Source organism: Micrasema longulum, unplaced genomic scaffold (assembly GCF_059751315.1).
Source record: "Micrasema longulum isolate JH-2025_06_02 unplaced genomic scaffold, ASM5975131v1 h1tg001666l, whole genome shotgun sequence".
NCBI classification, from domain to species: domain Eukaryota; kingdom Metazoa; phylum Arthropoda; class Insecta; order Trichoptera; family Brachycentridae; genus Micrasema; species Micrasema longulum.
Window position 1 is genome coordinate 17,517 of NW_028278845.1, and position 11,494 is coordinate 29,010.

General features: G+C 31.0%; 1 protein-coding gene across 2 annotated transcripts; it reads right to left on the reverse strand.

Moving 5' to 3' along the window:
- Positions 1-676: 676 nt before the first annotated feature.
- LOC148274373 (protein FAM76A) lies at positions 677-11,494 on the reverse strand. 2 transcript variants are annotated; one of them, XM_088237210.1, is made up of 8 exons: positions 11,225-11,494; positions 11,061-11,125; positions 10,589-10,692; positions 7,286-7,395; positions 6,102-6,214; positions 5,896-6,017; positions 5,181-5,296; positions 677-1,587 (listed from the first exon to the last, which is right to left on the reverse strand). In XM_088237210.1, the coding sequence occupies exons 1-8, from the start codon at positions 11,318-11,320 to the stop codon at positions 1,351-1,353; spliced, it is 963 nt and encodes a 320-aa protein (XP_088093336.1). In that variant the 5' UTR covers positions 11,321-11,494; the 3' UTR covers positions 677-1,350. The 2 variants fall into 2 exon arrangements, with proteins under 2 accessions (XP_088093336.1, XP_088093335.1); XM_088237209.1 differs by having other exon boundaries at positions 5,181-5,302; positions 11,225-11,489.

Sequence of the window (11,494 nt, forward strand, 5' to 3'; positions counted from 1 at the left end):
CTTCATTTTGAAATTTAGATTGATATTGATATGTATAAACAACAACTCATTGAAAAAACAATTTAATTATTTTTTGTTTCTTATTCTATTACGTTCTTATGTACATAATATTTTTTCTTATCTTTCTTGTTCTTAAATATTGCTATTACTCCTTGGTCTTATTCTATTAAATTGTCCAAATTTATTATGATTATAAAATTCTGTTTACTGATGCTGTTTTTTTTTGCGTTTACCTTAGCTATGCTGTCATGTTGTTTAATTTCTTTGATGTTTTGACGTTTGTTTAGTCGCATTCTACAGTCTAACCAAGTGCAAAAAATTAATAAAACATTATATTTCATTTTTAAACTCTAGAATCAAATAACCAGTGGTTACATTTTACTATATAGTACTCAGTAATCCGCCGTTCGATAATTCGACAGCTACTATAATCAGCCGGTATTCGTATATCGAATTCAGTAGTCTGCCGTGTGCCTATAGAGTCGACTTAGTTCCTTAAGAAGAATTAAATCCGGAGGGCGACTGAAAAATCAGAACAAATGCAGAATGAAAATGTTTTAGAAGAATGGATAAGAGAAAGTTCTGAGGAATATGAGCCTCTTCTTACTGACATCGAGCTAATGAATATATCGAGAGGCTTGGATTCTGAGGATGGAGAAAATAATTGTAAACAGACTGTAGCTCATTTGGTTTAATGATAATTAGATTTAAGTTAATATTAGGACATTCATAATAATATGTACTGTTTTAATACTAAATAAATTTATCCTCACACAGATTCCACAATAAAAAGTATTTTTTACAAAATATTTGCAATAAATTTTACTTTTTTGTACTAATGTACTTTAATCTGCCGTTTTCACTAATTGGACACTTGCCTGGTTTTTAGGGTGGTGGATTACTGAGAGTACTGTAGTAGAAACGCGCGTGAAACAACACATTGTCATTATTACTATAGCAGAACGATAGTAAAATGGAAATCCCCGGTAAGTTAAACTATAGTAAAAACTCTACTTTTACTAACAATCACATAACCGGGCCTAAGAATGCATGCTCAGAAGGCAATACATACAACTTTAAAGGTGTGTTATGATGAAAGAGTACATAATTTTAACATTCTTATTTTTCAATAAAATATTGACAATTATTTTTTTTAAATTTAGATAATTAATTTTGCAGTTGGTAAATAGTGAATGTACCTCTGGCAAAAAGATATATCTGTACTAAAAAAAAATTACACATAAACATAAAAATATACCCTTTTAGAATATTGATCTCTCAATTTCAGGCTATTCAAAAATCGTCTTACAAAAAAGAGAAAAAGAAACAATTGACTAAACATTAAAATACTTAATTAGCACTTGGACTATCAGTTCCGCTGCTATTCTCAGTAGCTAAGATGCTTTCTATAACCTTTTTGGGTTTGCTTTTATTAGCTGATTTACTAAGAGTCGCAATTTCCTTTAACAGGCTCTGTATCTTAGCTTGCATGTTGTTACATTTAGCTTCATAATTTTTCTCAGTGGTTTTCATTTGGTTGCGAATCTCATTTTCCAGTGTGAAATGTTGCGCCTTTAATTCGGTGATCTGAAAAAATAAACAATGTTTCACATTTTACAGCCAAAATAATCCATTCAATTGAACATTGTTCTTATAGAGCCTGAAGATCTCAAGCATTATTATTATGAATAACTTTCATAATGTACTACCTCAAGGATGCTTTACAAAGTGATTATATAAATGAATTAATTTTATTTGAACTTTTTGAATTTGTAATTTAAGTAAAACCATTTACTTTGTTATCCCATGCTACGGGATTTATTCAAATGATTGAGAACAACTGGGTTTTAAGATTTTTCCAAAATATCACTTCACTCTCACAGTTTCGCACTTCTGCTGGGAGAGCATTTCATGCCATAGGGCCTGCGACCGCAAATGCGATTTCACCGAATTTAATGCGCTGTTTGCGTAGAAGTATAATAACTTTTCCTCTCGACGTAGATGTAGCTGATCTAAACGTAAGACGTCTGTCAGCTAGTTTAACTGGAATGCAAAGTTCCCTTAGATATTCCGGAGTTGTGCAGTGACTTCTACATAAGACAACAGAGTTTGTATTCCTCCCTCTGTGGAAAATGTAGCCAGTGTAATTCCCGAAGTAGTGGTGTGATATGACTGAATTTAGAGATTCCAAAAATAAGTCTCGCCGAGGCATTCAATACAGACTGTAGGCGAGTCATTTTATTCATTGGTAGACCTGCGTAGATACCATTAAAATAATTGACTCTAGATACTACAAACGTATTTATTTATCGACGGGCGGCATCAACTGGCGAATTTTTGCAATGCATTTAATTTATCTCGTTATTTTAATTTATATCGTTCTACTAATTTGAGCGTCAAGAGAAATGTCAGAACTAAGGAAGACTCCCAGTAGTTTAACAGTGAATAAAGCAGTACTCCTTAAATCGGGTAGTGCCGTATCCTGAATCAAATTCTGTCACCTGGCTGAAGCCGTTCATAGTTGTTCCGTTTTAGATGGATTTAATGTTAGTTTATTTTCAGCCATTCAGTTTCTTATTTTCTCAATGCATCCATTCGGTTTTAATTCATAACCAAGCTTGATATTTTCTGCTAGAGCTATGGCTTGATTGTAAGGTTCTGATCGCTACTCCTTACATGCTTGATGGTATATTTAATAAATCACTTATTTATATGCTGTCTCATACAGCAGAAGGAGCAATGGGTTTAATTTTCAATAATTTGGTAAATCATATAGAGATAAAATCGTTTTTTTAAATATCTGATGATCAAGTAGATAGTAACATTTTATTAAATTAACAAGCACACTTCTCTCGCCTGATTTACAATAAAAATAAATCTGTGTATCATCTGCACAGCAGTAAGACCACAATCCACATTCTTTGATAATGTTCTCTATATCTTTAGTGTACAGGAGATAGAGAAGTGGTCCGAGTACTGACCCTTGAGGTACTCCAGTAGACACCTGAAAGTTGGATGAGCTCTTACCCTGGAACACAACTGCATATTCTCTTTTATGAAGATATGAACTGAACCACATATGTTAGTGATTACGGATACCGTATGTTTTCTCCAGACGTTCATGCAAAATATTATAGTCTATAATAGTGGCGGCTGAAGGGGTTAAACATGGGGGGGCGTTTTTAAAAAAAACTAAATTGGTACATGTATATTTCACACTTAAAACACCAATAAAACTACGTTAATAAGTATGGAGGGAGTCAAAATATGATACACAAATGCACCAAATACTCATTTTTATTTATAATTTTCAAAAACTCGTTAGGGTTTAATAAGAAATATTATAAGGTCTAGTCATGTTATGACTTGTCTGGTTAGTGTATTTATTAAACAGAAATTTATATCAGGTCTTAAGGCTAATCTAAGTTCAAGGGATAAAAAGTAAGGAAACCGTACGATTTAAAAACACAGTTTTTTTTTTAATTGTGCCCTTATAAAATAAAGTAAATCAACATTGGACAAAAAAAATATTTTTTTAAATCTCAAATCAGCTGTCTAAAAGTATTTATATTTCAAATATGTAAAACTATTAAGTATATTTGTCACCAAATATACCTAAAAAAATAAGTATATTTGTCCAATATTTATTTACTTTATTTTTTAAGGGCATGATTTTGAAAGAAAAACAGCATTTTTTTAAATGGCTAAATAATATAATTTCCTAAATTTTTATCAGACCACAGAGGCCCTCTTAATAACTATTTATTTATATCAGATTTTTTTTGTCCCTTTCCGCACCTAATGGTGCATAGGGCAATGGATTGGTACACCAATCGCAGAATATCTCGATCAATTTTGTTACACGAAGGTAAGGTGATCAGTCTTACGCTTCAGGTACCAGTCCAGGGACTATAAAATATTATAGTTTGAAAACATCCTTTCAAATAAATCAATTCATAAAATCAACCATGTCAGGAATCGAACCCGAGACCTCTTGCATGGTAGGCAAACGCGCTGACTATTACACCACGAGGCCGACATAGATAATTACTGAATATTAAACTTTTTGTACATTAAATCTATTTTTCTTTGTTTTCTGGTAGTAAATTATTTTACTACACGAAAGTGAACAAAATAATAACAATAATATTGATGAAGCTCATTTCAATCTTGTAAAATATTACGAACTCTTGATAGGCTGGCACATACTCCAAAGGGAAGAGAACATGTTAGCTCATTTTCATTAAGAATTCGTTCTTTTGAGTGCAGGCATGTAAAATACATAGGAATACAATCATCATTCTAATCTTTTTCGAGGCGATGACAATATTTTATATCTTATTCTAACCTTCTTTCATTCGTATTGTTTATCTCACACGAGACACTCTCCCGCGTTCATGTAATTTTTAGTGAGGTGATATTCAATATTCTCGAACGAGGGCACGTTTCATCTCTTTCTTTATAGTAAGTACAACTTTTTTTAAATCGGCAGCAAATTTTGAGGGGTCATTGACCCAATGGACATAAGACAAAGCCGCCACTGGTCAAATGGAGCACTCATGTCCGAGAGAACCATCAACACCAGATTACCAGAGTCTACCGCCATTACAATGTCAGACAGTACTCCTATCACTCCTGTCTCTGTGGAATGAAAACATCGGTATGCCGACTGCCTTACCGAAAATAGTGAATTCAGCTCGATATAATTAATGGGCCCAGGAGAAACCATTTTTTCTAGTATTTTTGATACGATGGGAATATTTGAAATAGGGCGAAAATTGGAAAGATCTTCCACATCTAATTGGGATTTTTTTTAAAGTGGAGTAAGATAAGCTTTCTTTATGGGTCTTGGAATAATGCTGTGCTCCATGGATGTATTAAATACGTCTGTTAAAAATGGAGCTAATACGTTGTTAATGCATGATTAATAATAATAAATAATCACAAAAATCGATGAGTCATCTTGATATTATCATCTTTGTATTTATAATCTGCTAATGAAAACTATAAAACGAAAATGATTTGAAAATGAAAATGTAAGTTACTTGATATAAAAAAAGAAATTATAATTCCTAAAAAAATTAAATAACGGTTACTAGTTTTTTGAGTATTTTTGAGTATCCACCATAAAATATAAAATAAATCAACTATGTAAAGATATAAATGGCATAAATATTTACTTGTTTGTCTTTGGAGAGGATGAGAGAATCCTTCTGGTTAAGCCTCTTCTGTAAACTGGCTATAGTTTCCTTGAGGTGTGTCATGGCCACAACATGATCAGAACTATTTGGATCCACTTCACCTGAAAAATTAGTACCTTCATATTTTTCGATTTTATAAAATGACTTGCTATCAGCAGTCATTTTCCAAAGAAATATTAATAATATTAATTTCTTGTTACATACCTAGTTTAAAAATACATATATTTGAATGTGTAGAAAAGGCTCAATAATTGTCGTTTTAGAAAAATTTCATACAGAACCTTCAATTAATTCTAAAATTTGATTGTCCTTTCATTATACGAGGGTGATTGTCGGCCCCAAATTATGTATGTGAAAAATCTCACAGGGTCTATCATCGGCCTAAAGTTTTCATATAGTTATGTGCTATTTTTTCTGTAACTTTGAGAATTTCAAGGTTATATTCGGCTATATTTTGTAAACATCTAATTTAATTCACATTGCAAAAATTCAAAAGATATCAACAGAGAAAAAACATAAAAAAAACTAGTTTTTTCTTAGAAATTGCTCGGGACTTGATAAATTCTATACAAAATAGGCTGGGAATAAAGGGGTTGTGAAATTATATGATCATACATGGCACAAAATTTTGCAATTAACAGATCACACACAGAGGGTATCATTATAAGTTTTAGTTATAGTTGAAATCCATTACCTTGTATAGGATTTGGTTTGGCTTTTTTCTCTAGTGGCTGGTTTTCAAGAGCAAGTTCAGGAGCATTCGCCCCACTCTTGGATATATCACTTCGGTTTGGTCGTTTGCTATGACTTTTCATTCTGAAATAATTTATTTTTAAGACAATGTTCTACCGCTAATTAAGCAAGGACATCTGTTAAAGCATTACAATATAATTGACTTACTTTGGATGAGATCTAGATTTTAAAGATCTTCTGTCTGTTTCAACCTGTTTGGTTCGGGCTAAGGCTCGCTTCAAGGATAATGTGCATAACCAGCATAAGAGTTTTCCATCTATCTGAAAGTGTGAAAATAAACAGTTTAGCAACTAGAACGAGTAAAGTAGTTAAGCTCGGGAAATCGTTTCTCAGTCCTTACAACCCACCTACTGTGTATTTTAACGCTTACCAAAGAGGAATACATTATTAACAAATCATATTATGACAAGATGGGTTGTGAGCTCGTAGTAGTGTACTGAAAACTGGATTAGGAGGTTTGGAGGCCCCACTTTCCAACCAATCTTCTAACGCAGTTATTTACGACTAAAAGAAAATAACCCAAAAAATTTAAATACTTTTTTTTTTCAAAAAAGAAAACTTTATTCTCACATTGCTTTTACCAGTTCTAATTGCTAAAGTTCAAACGTCAAAAATATTCTGTTGAGAGTCTTAATAGGGAAATTGCCAGCACAACAGCATTTTTATCAAACACATTGAGAACCCACCTTTTCGAAATCATAATATCTTATGCAGCAATTTTCCAGGATATAATTAGCTCAAAATTAATTATTAAATAGAAGGGTTTTTAATAAAAGGTGTTTTGACATGACGCTGCCCTGATTGTTAGCTCAGTTTGGGAAATGATGGCTTAGGCTAGAAAATGTATGAACAGGAAATCCAGGTGATATTTTAAAATATAACATTACAAAATTGAATCCAATATATCCTAAAGACTTCAAACTGTTAACTGAGGAGAAAAATGATTCAATAACCTTCAACCAGAATTGAAAAAACTACAAGGTAAAAACCAGCTAAAAATGAAACTTAATACAAATTACAATATAATTCATTAAAACACCTTAATATGATTGTAACATGCTGCATTACAATTTTTGTTATTATAAACTATTTCAATGTACTGTTTATTGTTATAAAATTTGAAGTTTAATGTACCTTTCCAAGCACAAGAGTTTTTCTCTTTTTTGGAGAGGCAATCTAACTATAAATATCATAAGTAAAGAATTTTTACAATATGTTTAAACTGTAATTAATTGATAAAAATATAATGATATGGTAAATTCTGAAACTAGGAACTAGGATCTTTTGATTAGAAAAGATTCAGACTTTAAGTGAATAAAAACGTAAAATACCTTTTTATCATCATCTTGGCGATCAAAAGCACATCTTTGTTTACAACCCTCACATGTTACCGCAGAACCGTATTTGCGCTCAGAATTAGTACATCGCTGGCATTTATTACCTGTAATATAACAGAAAAAATATATATGACACAAATAAATAAATCATTGAAGAAGAAATCAAGTATTTTTTGCCAGAATAATAACAAACCTATAAAATGCATTTTTTAGTTTCAGATTTTCCAATAAGGAATAGGAAATTATATTAAATACAACTACAGAAAATTAAAGCCAGGACAAAAAATAAAATAATTACTACCTCAAGACGAGATCTTTTTTTATTTATTTTTTTGTCATACTATATAAATTTTTTGTACACTTTGCCCAGCTAACAAGGTTACATACCCCTTTCCAAGCTAGGCAATTACATTAAAATACATAATATTATATGACAAGTTAATAGAAAGAAAAGACAAATAAAATATAAACTTACTAGTATACATCTATATACATTTACATACATACATACATACATACATACACATACATACATACATACATACATATACATACATATACATACATACACATGCATAAAAGATACATAATTTAATTAATATATATATATATATATATACAGAGTGTGTGCGGACCAACTACTGCTTCACAAAATTATGACAGAAATAGTTGACTGTACAGAACTACTTAGTTTAATAACAATACATGTATCAGCCAGGATTTTTAGACGGTACCACCTGTTTCATGTACCAATAAGTTAAACATCGTATGTTAAAAATGCTTTTTTTCGCAAGACTTTTTCAGTGTACAATACAAAATTTAAAGATATAGATTACACAAACATCACTCTGTCAGATTTAAAATTTACACTAAAATTTTTATTTTTTATTTATTTATGTATTTCACAGTTTTAAAATGTACAGAGTTTATTTGTTTCAGGTCCCGACTAGCTAGGAAATTCCTGTGTTTAGGAAGGACCTTATTTTTTTCATGTGTTTATTTTTTATTTTTAATATCATTAAATGATGCTTAATAAATTCAAAGAATAATAATATTAGAAAAAATCAATATAAATATAAATTAGAAAACATGCAAGTAAAAATAATAAAAATTGAATCATAAAAATAAATTAGAAAATATGCCATTAATAGTAAATAAATGAGACATAATTATTATAAAACATACCGATAATAATAAAAATTGAAGCTTAAATACAAATTTGAAAATATATCATTAGTAATTAAAAATTGAAGAACAAAAATAAATTACAGAATATACCATTTATAATTTTAAAAAATTAAGATATGTGTAAAATACTAGTATTAAAAAGAAAAATAAAACATATTTAAATGAATAAACATAGAAAGTAAAAATGAAATATACATCAAAAACAATAAGAGATTATTTTTCAATTAAAGGCAACACAATTTTTAGTCATGAAAAAAATGCATTATGTAACTTGGTAGACATTATAATAATACATATGTACATCTCCTTTCCCCCCCCTTATCCTCTCTCTAAGCCTCCTTGTCCTAATCCCGCCCAATTTACAAAAACTTACTATTCTTAAAAAAAAAAATCTTTGGTTATTGAAAAATGTTTATGAGTACGTGAAAATAACATTTTTATATGTATTTATTTGATATGTAATATATTTTCTTTACTAAATTTATGTACTTTGATTTTGAATTTGATTTCCCAAATAAAATAAAATATGTGAAACTTCATGATTGCCTTTTGTATTTTTTTCATTATTCTTTATGTTTATATTTTATTTTTAATATCCAGTAAGAATCTCTAAACCGCGGCATGCATCACCCTCTTTGACTCCCTATGACCAGTCATAAAAGAGCAAGGTCAACGCTTTTCCACAATTCTGGTGAAAAATCATGGACCTTCTTGCCAACATAAGTGTTGCCTCGATACCAGAACAGTGTTGACCCCTTCACTTAATATCAGATCCCTATTGGAGTATCTTGTATTATGGTTGTGGTTGCCGCTTGGGCATTTGTCTCTATTTATTTATGCTTTATTAAGTTAGTTCATAGCATCTAAGAACTAATATAAACTTTTAATAACATTACAATTTTTTTATAAAAATTTCTCAATAACATATTTTTTCAAATATTTCGAACTTTTCTATCTCCTTTATTTCTTCAGGTGTACTCATTGTACAGCTACAATCCCTTGTACAATGAGTTTTAAGATTCTGTTTTATGTTTATGTGTGTAACCACTACCGTTCTCAGTACATACTGTAGAATAATATTAAGTACTCTGAATTCTTTGAAGAGCAAGTCACTTGGATAACGAAATGTTTTTTTTAAAAATTGCTTGGATTAGAGATTTTTGTGCAACTGTTACCGGTTCAAGTGTGGTTTTTGTGCAAGCTCCCCAACCAATCAGACCATAAGTATATTCCTGAGTGGGATGAAAAAATGTATCAAGTGCAGAAAAATGTATTTTTGCAGTTATAGTTTCAATTTGTTCATCCCATCTCAAATACTGATCTATAGATCTGGTCTATCTTAGTGATTGTTTAAATCTAGAAAGACTAACGCCAAAAAAGTCCAGATCTTGTCTCAAGTTTACAATGCGACACAATCGGGACATTGGTGCATGCAAGCCATAGTTTGTGCTGTGCTGTTCAAGGAACAGCACATTATCATTTTTCAACCGGAGGATCGGAACATTAAATGCCATTTGTTCCAGTAACGATGGTACATCATGAGAATTAAGTCAATTAAACATAAATATGGAGTCAATGTTATTTATACGTTTTTGTAGACATGAGATTTTTAAGATTGACTCCATTTCTCTGTAAGTGTAGTCTCCCCTCTTGAGGCTGATCATCTATGCTACTTTTCTTAGCAGACGATGTTGCATCGATTCTATATGATTTATCCGGCCTACATAAAAGGGAGACCAGATCACGGAGGTATATTCTACATATTAGTAAAGTCACTAGATGTCCTGCTAACAAAACCTATGAGTTTTAGTGACTTATTAATCATAGTATCAATATGTTCATTAAAGGTATGTTTACAGTCTATGATAACTTCGAGGTCCTTGATAGAAATGAATACATCTAAATGAATATTTTCGATTTTGTAATCAAAGGAGATGGATTTTTCAACTCTAAAAATACATTCTTTTACATTTTGACTCGTCTATTCGTAGCATTCATGGAGGAGAATACAAACATATGTTTTTAGTTGTTAACACAAAAATGCTGATTTCGAAGTTGCCTAGATGCAGTCATTATACCACGGTAAAATATATAACAGAAAACACATACCAATAAATGCAGCAATGATGTTACAATACTCGCAAGCTGTTGGCTTTCCATACGCTTTGACATTCTGCTCACACTTTTTACAAATAGTCGAAGTATTCGCCTTGCTGGAAATAATAAAAATAATATATTGACTTTTTGAGCTTCACTATCAAACATATTCTAGCACCAATGGGAATTGTATACAAGGAGTAAGACAAGTATTATCCACAATAGATGGCGTTTTACATTACTATGAGCAACAAGCATCTTTAAAAAAATGGAAAACACATGTGAATACTCACATGCAGCATTTTTACAGCTATGTAACCTGTAGATGGGTGTCAAAAAATGGACACTTCCAAACTAAGGGTAACATCTTTATGTTGGGTAAGAAATTACATGAAATTAAAAAACCGTTCTAATTTAGACATTTCAATAGCTGCTTTTCTAGACATTTTAATGAAAAACTAGTAGATTTTTTAAAAAGGCTTACCTTGTTTGCTGGAATTCTGATCGGCAGTAAGTACATTTTACGACCGGAAAGGCTCCACGGCATTCCTAAGAAAACCAATTAAGGATTATTCGATGTTTGAATTCTGTGAATACGGGGAATAGACATTTGTAAAATGACAAACAGTTTAACTATTTTTTAGATACCTTACACAATTGTTGACCTGGAGAAAGCTCTTCGAAAGGATGCCTTGAGAAGCATCTCGAGCACGCAAAGAGCGCCGGAGTATTTATATTACTCATATTTTTAATAGAGATGAATTAAAACGGAAATACGAATCAATTTTAAAGAGCAATACTGCGATGCAAGGAGACTTTGAAAATAAATAGAAAAAGGCCTCAAAGAAATGACGCGGTTAGAGCTTCGTGACGTCACTAAACAATATGGCGGTAGCGAGATCAGAGTTATTGTGTTGC